The 17,310-nt window shown below is 42.4% G+C and overlaps 1 protein-coding gene across 1 annotated transcript in view; it reads right to left on the bottom strand.

Annotated features, from left to right (window-relative positions):
- Trank1 (tetratricopeptide repeat and ankyrin repeat containing 1) overlaps nt 1-17,310 on the bottom strand; it is an 80,029-nt gene that overhangs the window by 38,946 nt on the left and 23,773 nt on the right. The window contains exons 2-8 of the mRNA XM_075964377.1: nt 16,382-16,508; nt 12,678-12,828; nt 11,740-11,858; nt 9,680-9,763; nt 9,312-9,450; nt 7,782-7,913; nt 4,626-4,796 (exon numbers count right to left, since the gene is read on the bottom strand). Of these exons, the coding sequence (XP_075820492.1) occupies nt 4,626-4,796; nt 7,782-7,913; nt 9,312-9,450; nt 9,680-9,763; nt 11,740-11,858; nt 12,678-12,828; nt 16,382-16,508 (923 nt within the window). The remainder of the gene's footprint in view (nt 1-4,625; nt 4,797-7,781; nt 7,914-9,311; nt 9,451-9,679; nt 9,764-11,739; nt 11,859-12,677; nt 12,829-16,381; nt 16,509-17,310) is intronic.

Genomic DNA, 17,310 nt, shown 5'->3' on the forward strand with positions numbered 1-17,310 from the left:
AAATAAAAGTAAATTTTAAGTTCTCCAAACCCATAAGTCATATTCATCAATAGCCATATGTGACTAATAGATATCACGTCAGACTAAAGGAATGTAGAACACTTCCATCTCCTCAGATGTTACATTACATAGAGCTGATCTAGAAAATTATCCAACAGTCTCCTTAGTTTTTAAAATCATACTACAGGAAAAAAATATTAAAAACAAAATACATGTATACAACTCCATGCAGTATACGTTCAAAGGAGCAGTGTGGTAAATGTTCCCACGCAGAGTTACATTCATGGACAGACTTCTATAAGGGCTCTATCTAGGAACACTTTGGTAAACAGAGAACTCAACAATCCCTTTCTAACACTGAATTCCTTTTCTTGCTTGATTGTATCTTGCTGGGGTTTTTTTTCACTTTTAATTCTATATTTCTCAACTTTCTTTCACTACTCCTTCAGCATAGCAAGAAATATCTTCATGATCAATGTTTTGAAACATCTCTGTATAATCTATATCTGTCAATGAGAATTTGGTTCAATGAGAGCTGGAGCCAGGGAGAACTGGGTCCAGTGAGAGCTGGAGTCAATGAGAACTGGGTTCATGAGAGCTAGAGCCAATGAGTGCTGGAGCCAGGGAGAACTGGGGCCAATGAGAGCTGGAGCCAGAGAGAACTGGGGCCAATGAGAGCTGGAGCCAGGGAGAACTGGGGCCAATGAGAGCTGGAGCCAGGGAGAATTGGGGCCAATGAGATCTGGAGTCAATGAGAACTGAAGCCAACTAGAGCTGGAGCTAGAGAGAACTGGGGCCAATGAGAACTGGGGCCAGGGAGAACTGGGGCTTTAGACTGGAGCAACCACTGTCAACTAGACTACCTGGGAAGCCAACTAGCAATCCTGGAATACTGCACATTCATTCCTCTTGTATCTGCTTCTCTGCTAGCAAGCACAACTTAGCTCTGATGAGCACAATAGAAGCCAGCATAGAGTTCACTGAGCTTCACCTGGTTCCAAAACCTGGCTGCTTAATTAATGTCAAGGAGAAGGAGGAAGGCTGTGTCAAGGTTAGGTTGCAACTCAAAAGTGGAGAGAGCACTTGCTTAGCAAGGACAAGTCCCTGGGTTCCAACCCCATCATCACAATAAATTAAAGCCTGTCTCAGATGACATGTCTTTAGGGTTAGGTGATATTAAAAGGTCCCATTAAAAAAGTAATTCAAGCCATTCTAAGAAGATAAGAATTAATAATAATTATGCAAACACATCAACCACTTCCTATTAGCTAATGGTCCTTTTTTTATTATCGCTTTTTTGTTTGTTTATTTGTTTTTGAGACAGGGTTTCTTTGTGTAGCTTTGGAGCCTGTCCTGGAACAAACTCTGTAGACCAGGCTGGGCTCGGACTCACAGAGATCTGCCCACCTCTGCCTCCCAAGTGCTAGGATTAATTTTGTTATCTTAAAACTTCCAAATTCACAGGCAAAACTTTAGATTTCTAAAATTGTATGAAGGTCATTCTGAAATCGAGATTATATAAACAAGTTATCAAAAAGTACATCACAATGGTTGGTGAATTAAACTATCCTACAAAAGGGAAAGTTTACTTAGAACATGCATACATTTAAAAACAAAGCCTGGTATATCAGTCTGAAGTTTGAACGCCCATGGGATGGGGAGAGTTGAGACTCCACAAATATGGTTCACTCTTCTCATTACCATGGCCTCATGGAAACAACAGAAGAGATTTTAAATTAATAAGTAAAAGTTAAGACAGTGGGAAAATGCTACAGTGTTGGGGGGGAGGTGTTCATGAAAATTAGCTTCAATTTTCCCTGCATAAGAGGTTTGTTTTATGGGTACTGAAGAGCTTGCGCAGGGATTAAGAATACTTATTGTTCTTCAGGAGGGCCCCGGTTTGATTCCCAGAACCAGTAGGTTGGCTCACAGCCAACAATGTAACAATGGGATCTGACACCCATTTTCTAGACTCTGGCAATATGGTGCACTTACATACATAGACAAAACACTCATATCCATAAAACAAAAATAATAAATCTTTTTTAAAAACTCTTGCTGGGTGGTGATTGCGCACACCTTTAATCCCAGCACTTAGGAGGTACTAGTAGGTGGATCTCTGTGAGTTCAAAGCCAACATGGTCTATCGAGTTCCAGGACAGCCATGGCTACACAAAGAAACCCTGTCTCTAAAAACAAAACAACAAGAACAAAAATCTCACCAAACTCTGACAATTCCAATAATCCTGAGATGACATCAGACTATCTCCCACCCCCAATAACTCACTCCCCATAGCTGCCTTCATTTAGCCACTGAACGGAGTGAATCTTTCTGAGGAACTTAAATATCTGCATGATACAGACACTGACCATTTCATATACATTATCAATCTAGTCTTTCATTTACAAATATAAATGATGAGAAAATCAGGAGATAGTTAAAGGAAAGCAAAAGTGCCAAAGAGAAAAAGGAAAGGGGATCAGCAAAACCTCAACAGCAACATAAATAATTTGGTGGGGGGGGGACATTCTTTAAATGTACATAGATATAGTAACATTCTTAAATGCAATCCAAGATGAAGCAAATATAACAATAAGCCAAGCCACTGCAATAAGAAACAGGCTGGAGAGATGGTTTGGTGGTTGAAAGCACTGGCTGCTCTGTCAGAGAACCACTTCAATACCCAGTACCACGTGGCCGCTTACAACCATATGTAATCCAGTTTCAGGAGCTCTAACGCTCTTACGGCCTGTGAGGGCAGCAGGCATACGGTGGTGTAATGACATTCATGCCTGCAAAACTCATACACATAAAATAAAATTTCTTGAGGGAAAAAAATAAAACAAGAAAAAGTTTTTAGAAATTAAAATCATGGTTTTCAAGTTTTAAAATGTAACAGTGCACAATGGGAAATACATAAGGAAAAGACGAAGACCAACAAATTAAGTGTGTGTGTGTGTGTGTGTGTGTGTGTGTATTGAAGATTTGTCTGTATTCTGTCAATCATATTTTGAATAAACGCTGATTGGCCAGGCAGGAAGTATAGGCAGATCAACCAGACAGGAAACAGAGGTGGGGCGATGAGAACAGGAGAATTCTAGGAAGGAGGAAGCCCATTCCTCCCAGTCCAGCCCAGACTACCGAAGAAACATGTGAGCTGCCCTGCTGAGAAAGGTACCGAGCCACGTAGCTAACATAGATAAGAATAATGGGTTAATATAAGATACGAGAGCTAATAAGAAGACTGAGCTACTGGGCCAATCAGTTTATAACTTAATGTAGACTCTGTGTGATTTTCTTTGGGGCTTGCCGGCTGTGGGGAACTGGGCAGGGCAGAAACCCCAACAAGCAGGCCCCCTCATGTTACACACACACACACACACACACACACAAACTCAAGAAACTTATCCAATGACTTAATAGTAGTAGAAAAAAGCTGCAAGAGAATAAAATGATAGGAGATATCTTCCCTGAGCTAAGAAAGATTAAAAGGAACCAGCAAGTGCCACAAAAGAATAAGACCTCTACACTGATATGTTCCAAGGAAATTTGAGAACTCGAGGCTAGATAATGTTCTAGAAAAAGAAATGACTAACATCAGACTTCTGAACAGTAGAAACAAGGGTTAAAAGGAAATTAAATATTTTTTCAAAGTTGTCACACAATTTTATAGAATATTGTCTAAAACTAAAGAGATGATATATTTACTAATACCAGAAAAGGTTGCCACAAATGATGGCAGGTTACTGATGGAGAAATACAGCCTAACTACAAAGGGTAACAAGAGGGGATAGCAAATTGCTATCAATAAAATAGAATAACTATATCCAAATTATCAATCAATATGAAGATAAAGACATTTTCATAAACTCCTCATTTTGACCACCCATGCCTCCTCCATGAAAAACTTCTCTCGAGTAGGCAGTCTTACAAATCGAGAAAGAAATCAATAGAAGTATAAAAGTCATACATGAGTACAGGAGCTATCAGAGAGAACTGCCTAAAGAGGATCACATTGAAAAAGCAACGGTTTCAAAACAGTTGATGATTCACTTCTGTGGGCCCAGCCATGCCGCTTATGGTAGGAAGAATAATATTTTATACAATCACACTACCCTGAAAATGCCACCCACTGGTTTCCAATTTTAGAATCAACCCATAGATGAAGCAGGGAAAACTTAAAGAGTTAAGGATAGAAGATAAATGATACAAACGACATCACCACACAAGCCCAGCAGTAGAACTGGAACAACCATCCACTCTTACACTACAGTCTCTACAAATCAACAGTCAAGAAATAGAGGTGTAAGTTTATTTTGAATTGTCAGCAGTGATCATTTTTGAGCAGTATACTTAATTTTGATCGTCTTCTATTCTACATGTTTTTCCCTTTTTCCATGTGCATACATACTGTTGAAATGTAGACCTAGAAATGTTCCAAGAACACTAGAGATGCTCTATAAGAGTTATCTCATTCTGTCATTACAAACACATTTTCTGAACAGTGAGGTGAAAGATCTAAATTCCATCTACACGTACAAAGAAAAGATAAATTAATTTGCATCTAATATCCAGAACCAGTTCCCTAACACCTCCCCAGAAAAATAAATTCACTGTGCTGTACCTGATAGGCCCTTAGAACTCGAAGCCAGCTTTTCCAGGTGACTGTTAATTTTCTCAATAGCTTTGAAGTTCTTGTTCCTCTTCAGAACATCCACAGGAGACCGAGAATGTAGATCTAGCAGAGTAGGGTCTGCTCCAAAGCTCAGTAGCATCTGCACATCTTCTGTTTGTCCTAGGGCAGGCCAATACGAAAAGGGGGGATGCTCATGGTTCCTTCTATAAGGAGATGTCCCCATGAGTGCTCAGGGACTCGGGTTCCTCTTATTTAGGAACCTAAACTGACAGTTTAGGCAGTCCACCCAACTGCCCCCCTCAAAGCAAGGAGTCCTGGTGTGGAGTGGGAAGGACAATAGCTTTTAAGAGGTTCAGAAGTGCGCTCCTCTCTACCTTTCTCCCCTCTCCTTGGCAACAAGCAAAGAGAGGGGAAATCTGGTTACTAGGCAACAGTTACAGCTGTAAGGATAAGAGCAAGCTGTGACTTCAGATTTCTTTATCCCCTGGGGAGGAAAGAGAATATTGCTCCAGAAAAAAAATTAAATAAATTATTTATATATAAAATATACATATATATTACACTACACACTACACACTATACACACACACACACACACACACACACACACACACACACACACACGAGCCTGTCTGGTGATATAAGAAAAAAGTAGCAACTGCTTTGGCTTCAGGGTTTTCTATTGTTGTCATTGTTACCACTCTCTAACCTTCTGGCTATCAGCTCCATTTGAGTTCTGATATACCTATCTGACAAGCATCAAGGTGTCTCAGTGATCACAGATTTGACACGTCTCGGATTGAAACAGGTATCCTGTGCCCTGGGGAGCACAGGACTTAGGCAGGTACAGAGAATTAAATCAGTGTTAGCCTTCATCTCCCCCATGTACTATTCACTAAAGCTTGCTGTCTGACAGGGATCTCCCATCTCTGTACTAACAGCTGCTTCTCTCACCATGCAAAAATTAAAAACTTATACTTCCTATCCATCAAGATCTTAGTGTGGTTGGCACAATACTAAGCCCTAGGAGTCCTGATTCATGGTGTTTGTATACCCAATCATGTATTTATTAATTTAGGTACTTCAGTAATGAGATTAAGACAGATTATCCAGTTAGGCATGACCTAGTTATGAGAGTCAGATGCCAAAGTTCTGAAGATCATACAGGAAAACCAATCATCAAAGATTTAAAGATGAGAGGGACTTAATGCACCAGTTCTCTCCTTCTGGTTTTAAAGGTAGAGGATGCTACAGAGTAACTATATGTGGCCCTATGGAAACTCAGAGCAACTTCTGGAAGACATTCAAAAAAGAAAATTGAGACCTTAACCCAGCATCTTAGATTCTGCTTCACCAAATATGCCTGAAACCAGACCTGGAATTCCAGATGAGACATAGCCAAAGCCAACATGTTGAATTCAGCCTTTCTGGAAAACCACTAGAAGACTCAGTCTCACCAGGCCAGACTACTGACCCACAACAGTCTGTGAGTAAAAAATGTGTGTCAAACAAAGGAAGGGAGTGTCACTACAAGTCCCCATACCGTCAGTACTTTGTTACCCAGCACAGGGAACTAAAGCAATTATAAACAAGGGGGGTTAAAAACTTCCTACCTGCAGGGTATCAGATGGTCAATGAAAACTAACTGGGGCTTGTTTCAAAAGGCTTTACATGAGCTGGCAAGATGACTCAGCAGGTAAAGGCACTTGCCACTAAGACTAACAACCTTAGTTCAACTCTGGAACCCATATGATGGAAGAAAGAGCATCAATTCCCAAAAGCTGTCTTCTACTTACACACATCACATACACACGGTGTTGATTAAAAAAGGAGAAGAAACAGAAGAAGAGGGAGAGAGAGGGAGAGGGAGAGGGAGAGGGAGAGGGAGAGGGAGGGAGAGGGAGGGAGGGAGGGAGGGAGGGAGGGAGGGAGGGAGGGAGGGAGAGGGAGAGGGAGGGAGAGGGAGGGAGGGAGGGAGGGAGGGAGAGGGAGAGGGAGGGAGAGGGAGGGAGGGAGGGAGGGAGAGAGAGAGAGAGAGAGAGAGAGAGAGAGAGAGAAATCTCTATTTCCAATGTTGCTTGCCATCAAAAGATGACAGCTCAGTCTCACTCACCAAATCTGCTCCAGATGATAATACCACCATGTTGTGGGAACGCCTTAAGCCAATAGCCTTTAAGATACCAGCCCACTTAGGACGTGGTCATGCACTACAAGTGCAGACGAAAAGTAGGTGCAGCCCTTCTTTTCTGCTGGATTCAGTTCCAGTTCTCAGTGTACACAAAGGACTGCGATCGCTACCCTTACTGTGAGTTTAATCCCCAAATAAATAAACCTTTGTTATACTCCATTCCGGGCTATTGTGGTACTCTTTGATACTACTACACCACCAAGCATAAGTGCCACCATTCCTGCCACCTCCATTCCACTGACACTGGAATTCATTACCATTGTAGAAAACAAAAATGTTCTGTATTTGTTTGAGACAGGATCTCACTATGTAGAGCAGACTGGCCTCAAACTAAAAAGATTCACCTGTCTCTGTCTCCTCAATGCTAGGATTAAATGTATGTACCACCACACATGATGAAAAAAAAAGTTTTCTTACATAACCAAGAGAAAGTACAAAATGATGGGTCTGAGAGTTTGGGGGAAGAGAGTGTCATCAAAGAGCTCAATGGGAGTGAGCAGCTTTCCTCCTTCAAAGTCTAACAAGGCTTTTCATGTCACAATAACCAACTTCTCTTCAGCTATGCCAATCTCTCTCTCTCCTACATGTGGCCTGTATAGCACTGTGTTGTATAATAGGATGTAATTCCCACGTTGGGTCCTAAGGGCCATGAAGACCATGGTGGTGGCCTGGTTCACAGGTCTGGCATAGAATAAAGGCACTTTGTAGCACACAGTAAGGAAGTATGTGGAGTGTAGCCAGAAGTCTAAGTTCTTGAGTCATTTAACCCCACAGAAGCCACTTGAAAGAGCCCAGTGATTCTCCTCTCACCTACCTCCTTCCTGCTTACGCCTGTTTTCTCAGTCATAGTCAATTCAAGGCAAAGTCTGGTCTTCTCAGTCTGCCATGTGTGGGTTTTCTAATGTCTGCAAGCACTGGACCCACAACACGTTTTCCAGCATAATAGCTCTACTCACGCTTGATGGAGTAGCCTGGGAAGTGAGCAGCAGCAATATGCAGGACAGTGCAGCCAGCTTCATCTCTGTGGTTGATGTGGCCTTTCCATTCAGGCTTGTGCTCCATTATCCACCTGAAAAGGTGATTTTCTCCTGGACAGAAATAAGTTGCAAATATTATTTCTACATAAAATTAAAAAAGCAAATCAACTGTATGCTCCCCCTAAGGGATCAAAATGGTGACTATAGCACACATTTCTATTCTCCAGCAGAAGGTATGAAGGGAAGCAGGCATTTCATTATAATCTCAGGTTAGGTACCCTAGAAGGCTAACAGGAATCTTACCCATGTAGCTTACTGAGGGGAGAAACTTGGGAGTAAAGGGGTGAACAAGGCAGAGCAGGGCAGGGGAAGGAGCTAAGCAAGGGGATGGCCTAAGCTACATCTGGTTCCAGCTATTGTACAGAGGAGACAGGACGGAGTCTTGACCTTCAGGATATAAGCAAATTCTAATCTTCACATGTCTCCTCATTTAAAAGTTGGGTCCAGGATTAGACTGCTTTTAGTCAGGCTTTGCCGTTACATATTTGTCTACAAATCCCTGTGTAAGAGGAAGAATGGCATCGTGTACAAAATCCCAAGTGGATAGTGGTGGAGTACAAATAAAAGACGAAAGAAAAAGTCCCAAGCACTGCCACCCCAATCCCCTCCAGGAAGATGACACAGCCTAGAAGAGCTAAACAGAGCTCTCTCGGCTCCTTCTGGTCCAGGAAGATCAAACTTACACCTCCCAAAAAACACAAGTTTCTATCTTAAGTGTTGGTATGAGTGTTTGTGTGTTAATGACAAACTCAAATATTTAATTTTGTAAAGCAAATGATAAAGCTTTAAGGAGTCTATTTTATGAAAATGGAAGTTCTATTAGGTCTAGTGGAACCTGCCTGTAGTCCCAGCTACTGTGGAAGCCAAGGCAAGAGGAAGACAAATCCAAGAGTTAATTAAAAGCCAGAGAGAGACTCAAAATTAAATGGGTGTGAAATGAGAGTAGCTGAGTGGCAGACAGCTTGTGTAGCATGTATAAAGGCCCTTTTTTCTTTACTAAGAGAGAGAGCGGAAGGAAGGGGGAAGAAAAGAACGGGAAAGATAGTGTGTGTGCAGTCCTTGGCAATACAACCAACTGTTAAAGTATCAGTTCATGGTCCTTTCAAGGATCCTCCAGTCACAGTCCCAAAACACAGTTGCAGGCCCTCTGGGCTACACAGAAAAACTTGCTGAGGGTCAGAGCTAGACAAGCTACCTCTTTCATAACAGTTCTCTCTTCCAATCCATATCTGGAGCTCTACTCTTCTGTCTAGACTTTAAAAACACAAGATCTTTGCAAGCTGAATCTCTGTCAACTACTCAGTGCCAGGAGAAATAAATATGCTTTGTCCTCACCAAAAACCAGAATCGCTTGGATAGACTGCCTTCAAGTAGCTCAACTCTGGGCAGAGTCCTGTGCCTCTGAGCTGTCAAGAAGCTAGGTAGGTATGCAAACAGGAGAACACTCACTTGCTTGGATGCAGAGCCGCATGAGGGTATGGAGAGGGCTGGGTCCTATGGTTTCAACATTTGCACCAATGGAGATGAGCCACTGAACCAGCTTGGGCACTTGCTCCATTTTCTCATAAAGCCCGATGAAGACATACTTCTTGAAAAAAAAACAAGACACACAAACAAAGTCATGAAAGTTACTACATCAACACAAAACTTAAGTTCCTTCAACCTCGCAGTTTTGAATTGGTAAAACATGAGTTAACTATTCTCAGCCCAAGAGCACCATAAATAACACATCTACAATGAAGCAGCTACTGGGGAAGTCCTAAACACAACTGACATGGTCTCCTATAAAGGCACATTTCTAGAATCGTCCCCCTTACCTCAAAGAGGCTTTTCAGTGACAACTCAGAGACATAGATATTGCTTGGTATCCGGTCTTTCTTTGCTGATAACAGTAGAAATGACTGCTTGCAAGGAAGAACAAGAAAAGGTTGGCATAGCAATCTTCTCCATGACTTATTAGAACAGAAAGGTTATTATTGTATGACCCAACAACAACAAACAAAAACAAGATTCATCTACTTTTTAAGCTACCTACAAAGTTTGTCAGACTAAGCCATGATAACCAGTCTCTCTGTCTAGCCACCTTCCTGGCTGACTGTAAGCAAAGCTCTTTCCACATTCCCTCACAACCTGCTAAAGACAAGATTCTCTAATATCAAACATTTTAGCAGGAGATGAGGGCAGCCTGGTGTCACACAAACCTAAAATTCCAGGCTCTGTATAACCATGCCTAGAGACACCTCTCCCATACACATCCTTGCCATTGGACTAGGAGTGTAGAAACTCAGACTAAGGCCATATTTTGCTTCTAAATCATTTCAGCTTGGTGTACAGTTAATGCTCGCCTTCCACAGGCCCACTGTCCATGTCCAGCCCTAGATAATACACTGAGGACTCTGACAGTCAACACCGCTGGCCTGGCTTTTAAGATGCCTCAGTCTCCAGTACTTGAAAACGACCTAGACATCACACAGCTAGGATGTTGGGCCTGCCCCCTTGGGCTGGATTCTTGAACCTTCCCTTGATTGTGTAGGGTGAACATGTCAGATTATTATAAAGATCCTTAGCTCAGTAGTTAGAGATTGCTCAGTGGTTAAGAATACTGGCTGCTAGCCGGGCGGTGGTGGCGCACGCCTTTAATCCCAGCACTCGGGAGGCAGAGGCAGGTGGATCTCTGGGAGTTCGAGACCAGCCTGGTCTGCAAGAGTTAATACCAGGATAGGCTCCAAAGCTACAGAGAAACCCTGTCTCGAAAAACCAAAAAAAAAAAAAAAAAAAGAATACTGGCTGCTCTTCCTGATGATCACAGTTCATTTCCCAGCACCCATATGACAGCTCACAACCACTTATAACTCCAGTTCAGAAGACCTGATGTCTTCTTCTGCACCCCTTGAACACCAGGCAAACATGTAGTACACAGACATACATGCAGGCAAAAAAAAACTTGTTATCTCAGTGCTTAGCATATTGTAAGACTTCAACACACACTAGCAGATTAACACCCGCTTAACCGTTCTTTTTAAATTTTCAGCAAAACCCTGAGGAAAAAAAGTAAAGTAACTTTGTATGCTGAAACTTACAAATGAAAATCTGAGATTCAAAGGAGTAAGTCTGAGATCTAAGTAGTAATCAGATGATTAAGGCTCAAGGACACCGCCAGCCTCTTTTAGCTGTTATTCACCAATTAGCAATTTCTTTTTTTGTTTTGTTTTTCAAGACAGGGTTTCCCCGTAGTTTCTAGAGCCTGTCCTGGCACTAGCTCTTGTAGACCAGGCTGGCCTCGAGCTCACAGAGATCCGCCTGCTTCTGCCTCCCATGTGCTGGGATTAAAGGCGTGCGCCACCACCGCCTGGCCCAATTAGCAATTTCTTAAAACTACACAGAAACCTTGAGTTGTGAAGATGGCTCCTTTGGTAAAGTGCATGTCATGTAAGTAAGTTCAGGTCCTAAGCATCCACTTAAAAAGTCAGGCACAGAAACAGCCAGAAACAGAAGCAGCGGGAGAAGAGAAGACAGGACAATCTCTAGCCTAATGATGAGCTCCAGGTTCAGTGACAGATCCTGTTCAACAAAATAAGGTGGAGAGTGACTGAGTAAGGCACTCCACATCAACCTCAGTCCCTCCCCAAGCACCACACACACACAAACACATGCCCATGCATCTGCATGCACATATGCACACACAAAGAAGTACACATCACATACACTATACATACCAGAGGCCATTCACACAGAGAATAGATAAAAATATATGTTTTTAAGAAGCTATTCTGGTATCAAGATAAAGAAATAATACATTAATTCCTTTGGTATCATGAGAAGAAATGATTTTAAAAGAGTGTGTTTTCCTAGTGTGAGAGCCACCTCCTGTACTCACATGCCATAATCCTTTCTTTGCCAACTTCTCTATTACAGATTGCCACACTTCTGTTGAAAATCCAGCATTGAAAATATGATCAAAGCAGGGCAAGAAACTCTGCAAAACAATGGAGTCACCTGAAAAAAAATTCCATAGTTTAGAAACTTTCAAGTGAGCGAAGTCTAGAGCCTTGAGGAAATGTGCGCCAATGAAGACCACATAAAGTCAAAAGGTAAGTTAAAGACCTCAGGAGGAATACTCACTTCAAAGTATAAAGTTCATTCTGATTGAATGGGTAACAATCATTTTAAGTTTGCCCAGGGCTAGATACTGTCAGCGCAGCAGACTGCAGCATCTCTGGCAAGGGATGTAATACACAAGTTCCCTCTGAGCCCTTTTGGAATGAGCAATAAGGTCTCTGATCCCTGGGCAAAGAGTGTCACAGCTATAATGCCAAACACATATTGTGAGGCATCACAGGACCTTCCATCATCCCTCTAGGTTAATTTCATAATAAACAAGGTGTCAATGAAATGGTACAGCATATGAATGCTTGCTACACGGTCTGAAAACTTAAGAAAGAAGATAAATACACACTGAGATGCATAGCGTTATTAAAAAAATAATTTTAGCAGGTTAGAGAAAAATACTTGAAAGTCACAGAAAAGAACAAAATCATCTAACACAAGTTTAGTAAGTAGGAAATCTCTACCCACCAACAAAGGAAACTTACAGGCTATAAAATAAGACTCCAAAAGCTTTAAGTCATTAAAGTAATCAGACTTTCCTGTTTTTACAAAGGTACAAGCCACTGACGTTTCCAAAATGCTTTCTGGTAGGACCAATTTCATTCCAACAGAATATTCTAGTCCCAAAAGAACACCCTGAAGTCATTTTCCCATGAGGCATTTGAAGTAAGTGACAGGTTTAAAATACTTTCTCCCAGTTTGACTTACTGCTCAAAGTTGTGAAGATTCCGACAAGGAAATCAGGAATCTGCACTTGGTCTGAGGTTCTCTGCAAAAGTCGCAGACCCTCAAAAAACATGCGAGCAGCTTCATAAGGCTGGAGCAAGTGCAGCAAGGAGTAACCAGCCCTGTAGTAACCCTGGAAAAGAACAAAGTAAAGCTGATGTTCCATTGCCTCTGACCTGCAGCCACGACAGGAAAGAAAAGCAAGACTGCAACGTGAGGATCCTACTCCAGAAGCCTTCACTGTGTTCAAAGAAGCTCTCCCTCTTCTTTCACACTCACTCTCTCTGTCTCTCTCCCACCCACCCCACCCCCCGTGTGTGTGTGTGTGTGTGTGTGTGTGTGTGTGTGTGTGTGTGTGTGTGTACGAGACGACGGAGGGGGAGGCTTATGTGGAAAGCAGAGGTCGAATTCAGGGGTCTTCCCCTATTGCTCCCCACCTTACTATTTTTTAACAAGATCTCTCACTAAACCATTCCAACAAGACTGAGCAGATGACCAACCAGTCCCCAGGATCCACCTATCTCCCTCTCCAACGATGGGGTTACAAGCATGGGAGTACTGGGGGTCCAGACTGAGGCCTTCATGCTTGCACAGCAACCACTTTCTCCCCTGAGTCATGTCCCCAGTCCCAAGAAGAGCTTCTAAGATGGCTTTCCACATTATACTCTGTGCTGTGTCTTTCTGATCCCTCTTACCTGTTAGGAAAATATGTAACCATGTCCATCTCTATAGCCTCTGAAACATCTCAGATGACAGAGAGGGAAAGCATGAGTACAGCTTATTGTTCATACTGCGTATCACAGTCTGAGCAGAAGAATGAAGTGTCCTATGGCTGGTGTTCAGAAAAAGTGAGACTTCTGTGTAAATGCAGTTGTTCCTTGTTCCCTTTACTAAAAGTAAACACAATTTCCACTGGTATATAAGAAAAAACTGCAGTGACGAGCACTGAGAGCTACTCAGCTCGCTATTATAAGCAATAGAAACAAGAAGCAAAAAAAACATATTATTTTTTCTGTGAAAAGAAGAAAATTATAACTAAAAGGGAGATGAGGCCAGCAAGATGGCTCAGTGAGTAAAGGCACTTACTGACAGGCCTGATGACCTGAATTCAAGTCCAAGACCCACATGCACAGGCAAGACCAAATCCACAAGTTTTCCTCTGACTCCACACATATTAGGGCACGATTATGCCCCCACACACAAATTAGTTAATTAGTATAACATAAGTAATATTTAAGAGGAAAAATGGTCTGGTTTTACAAATACCCAAGTGTAGGATTCCACATAAGAATAAAAGCACACTGCCTCCCCAGTTCTGTCAACTGCAGTGGCAGGGACCCACCAAGACTACTGTCAGAATTAACAGAAGTGATCACAACCTGGGTTGATGCAAAAGCAAGCTCTTAGAAATTCCACTTAATCTTGAACCTCTCAGTGTTTATTTGTCTGAATTAACCTTTCTTAGAATGTCTAAGGAGCTCCAGTAGCAACTTGAGAAAAGGGGAAAACTATATCTGTACTGTGTTGGGTTTGTTGGGCTTTGGGGTCTTCCCAACCATGTGAGCTAGCACAGAATTTCCCATTTATTTGTTTCCTCCGATCTAAAATGTCATCTTTTATTCTGTGGGGATGAAGAGAATGGGAATATTCTAACTCTACACATGTTGCTTTGGCATGAAGATTAATTTATGATGAAGGCATTTGTGATTCAAAGAGGCAGAGTAAAGCCTTCCTGGAGCTGGAGCCTCCCTCTCCCTGCACACAGAGTCTCCTGGGGGGACCATTATCATAAACCCAACTGAGGAAGCTTTGGGTCACAGACAAGAACAGCCATCAGCACTGAGGTGGCTGCACACAAACCTGCTCCCTAAAACAGCCCTTGCGTTGCATGTGTTTCCCCCATAGGTTACAGTTCCTACCCCTAAGTCCCTTTCCCTTGTCTTTTCATTCTTGTTTAAAAAAATATAGCATAAACTTTCGGACTTGTCTCCTTCATTATAATCTTCTAGGAAATCGCCATAAAAATAGCAACAAATCAAATTTATGCTTTTTCTCAGCTTAATTCACTGAGGCTCCAGCCACTGAACTAAAAGAAGTTAGCATTTTCCTCTACTACAGAGAACAGTGAGACAGGGAAGAAAAGACACTTAGGAGCACTGAGTAAGAATGGAGGAGCGGCTGTGGTTTCTATGCTGTTAGAAACTAGGACAATCACCACACAAGGAAACTGAGAATATCATTCAAAACTTCCTCAGGCCACAGCCAGAACTGTAGGAATGTATGCCAGGCCCAACTACTCCCCACCCTAGCATACACCTGAGAAGACGTCTCAGAAATGTGCTTCATTTTCAAGTTCACTAACGTCTAAAGTGTCTATCCTTCACCCTGGGAATGGAGCTCAGTAGAGGAGTGCTTTCCTAGCATGTACCAAAGGTAAATGCCTACTTATAATGCAAATTTTCAAGTCTCCCTCTGAATATTTGAGTCATTTGTGGCTCTAACTTCCCCACCCTTTCCTATTGTGTTCTGCTGCCAACTATTTTGTTTAGTATCCTGATGTGGGAGGTCCTTCTGTCTCTGTGTTGCTTTTATTGGTTAATGAATAAAAAGCTGCTTTGGCCTATAGCAGGGCAGAATAAAGCCAGACTAAAAGATATAGAGAGAGAGTAGGCGGAGTCAAAGAAATGCCATGTAGCTACTGAAGGAGACAGATGCCCTGGAACCTTACTGGTAAACCATGAGCCTCGTAGTGATACACAGATTAATAGAAATGGGTTAATTCAAGATGTAAGAGCTAGCTAGGAATACACTGGAGTCATTGGCCAAAGAGTGTTGCAACTAATATAGTTTCTGTGTGAGTATTTCGGGTGCGGGCAGCTGAGAAACGAACAAGCTGCCTCCATCTACAGGATTCCCTTAATTCTTGCAGCCCTAGGCATCATCTCATTTTACAGTTAAGGAACCTGAGTTGTAGCAGGACTCTTTCGTGCACATCAGAGCATATAACAGAAAGGCTAACGTCTGGTGTTTTTCCCAGTTCATGGAGGAGCTTGCCTCATATTTTACTTCCTGGCTATACTTCTCTTCAATTTAGTATGAATTACTCAGGGTCTAACACTCCTTTTGTGTGTCTTGAAACACCAATGATGAGGTTGTCAACACTTGGGCCATTTCAACTGAAAAAAAATCAGATTAATGCTTACCAGACTGAGCATAGTGGTGTAAGTCTTTAATTCTAGCACAAAGAGGTATAGGCAGAAAAATCTGTTTGAAATCAAGGCTAACCTGGTCTATATAGTAAGTTCCAGGCCAGCCAGAGCTGCATAGTGAGACCCTGTCTAAAACAGGAAATGTATACATACACCACCACCACGATTTACTAATCTGAAGTGGAGTTTGTTAAAATGAAGCACAAGCATCTTCGTCTAACTACATCAGGTCTAAGGAGCTCCTCCAGCCTCTCACTGAGCACCATCTATCAGGGAGTCAGATTCCACTGTCCCAGGCAGAGTCTCAACACTCACCATCCCTGCACCTACTCCTCTGGAGTAAGGCTCTCTCAGCCCATGGACCTCTGTCTGAAGAGCAAGTGCATTCAAAGAGATGCATTCCTAGAACATCCACTTTGACAAGAAGGAAGAAAAACAAGCAACGTAAGAAGAGGGAAGCAGCCACGGCTACCATACCTTAACATAGGTTGCGTCCCATTGGAGACACTCCTTGGCAGCAAGAAAAGCCTCGTTCCATTTCCCAAGGCTGTAAAATGCATTGGATTTATTGCACAACAGCACAGCCAATTCCCGAGAGGGAGCCCTGTGAGCAAGAACAAACCAGAAATCAGCAAAGCCATCATTCTGCAAATTCAGGGCATAGTCCTCAAAGACCACCACTCTGAAGCTGGCTGCTGCCAGCAGGCAGAGTTTAGTTGGAAATACCCGTTAGGCATATGAGATCTGTCTTTTGTAGCCCCCTAAAAAGACTGGAGCATTTACAATGTAGAAACCTGTTTCCCTGCTCCCAAATCTCTGCTCATACTTTTAATGATAAATGTTTTCAACATCTTAACCCCATCAGCCACACTGATCACTACAAATGTCTTTATTTGTAGAGAACATTGGTGAAAATGTATAAATGATGATACAAAACAGATGGGGATGGGAAGGCATTCCTACCAAGACCTTAAAGAGTGCAGATGAGGCATGACCCATTCCACATGCACACCATATCATAGGAAGAACCTCTCAGAACACAGGCTGTACAGGCAGGGGATTCCAGGGTACTTGCACCCATTGTGGAAGACAAGGGTTCTAGGTGAATGAGGTACTAGCTCCTAACTACTGTTTGTAAGGAGGAACATAGTTGGAAGACAGCCAAAGAGGTGGCCTCTGAAGCATGGCAGGACAAATGCCACCATGTCTGCACCCAGAGTATACAGGGCAGCAAGAGTAATGCTGGAAGCAGGATGGAAGAAGAAAGAAGGTTCCAAATGCACCACAGTGTCAGGGGAGCCCAAGTGTCACTGGGCTAGGCAAAGGGAGAGAACACAAGACTTGCTATTTTCACACATGTAAAATGAAAAGGAAGTCCAAGTCACTATGCAAAGAATTATCTACAT

This window comes from Microtus pennsylvanicus, chromosome 3, assembly GCF_037038515.1.
Source record: "Microtus pennsylvanicus isolate mMicPen1 chromosome 3, mMicPen1.hap1, whole genome shotgun sequence".
NCBI classification, from domain to species: Eukaryota; Metazoa; Chordata; class Mammalia; order Rodentia; family Cricetidae; genus Microtus; species Microtus pennsylvanicus.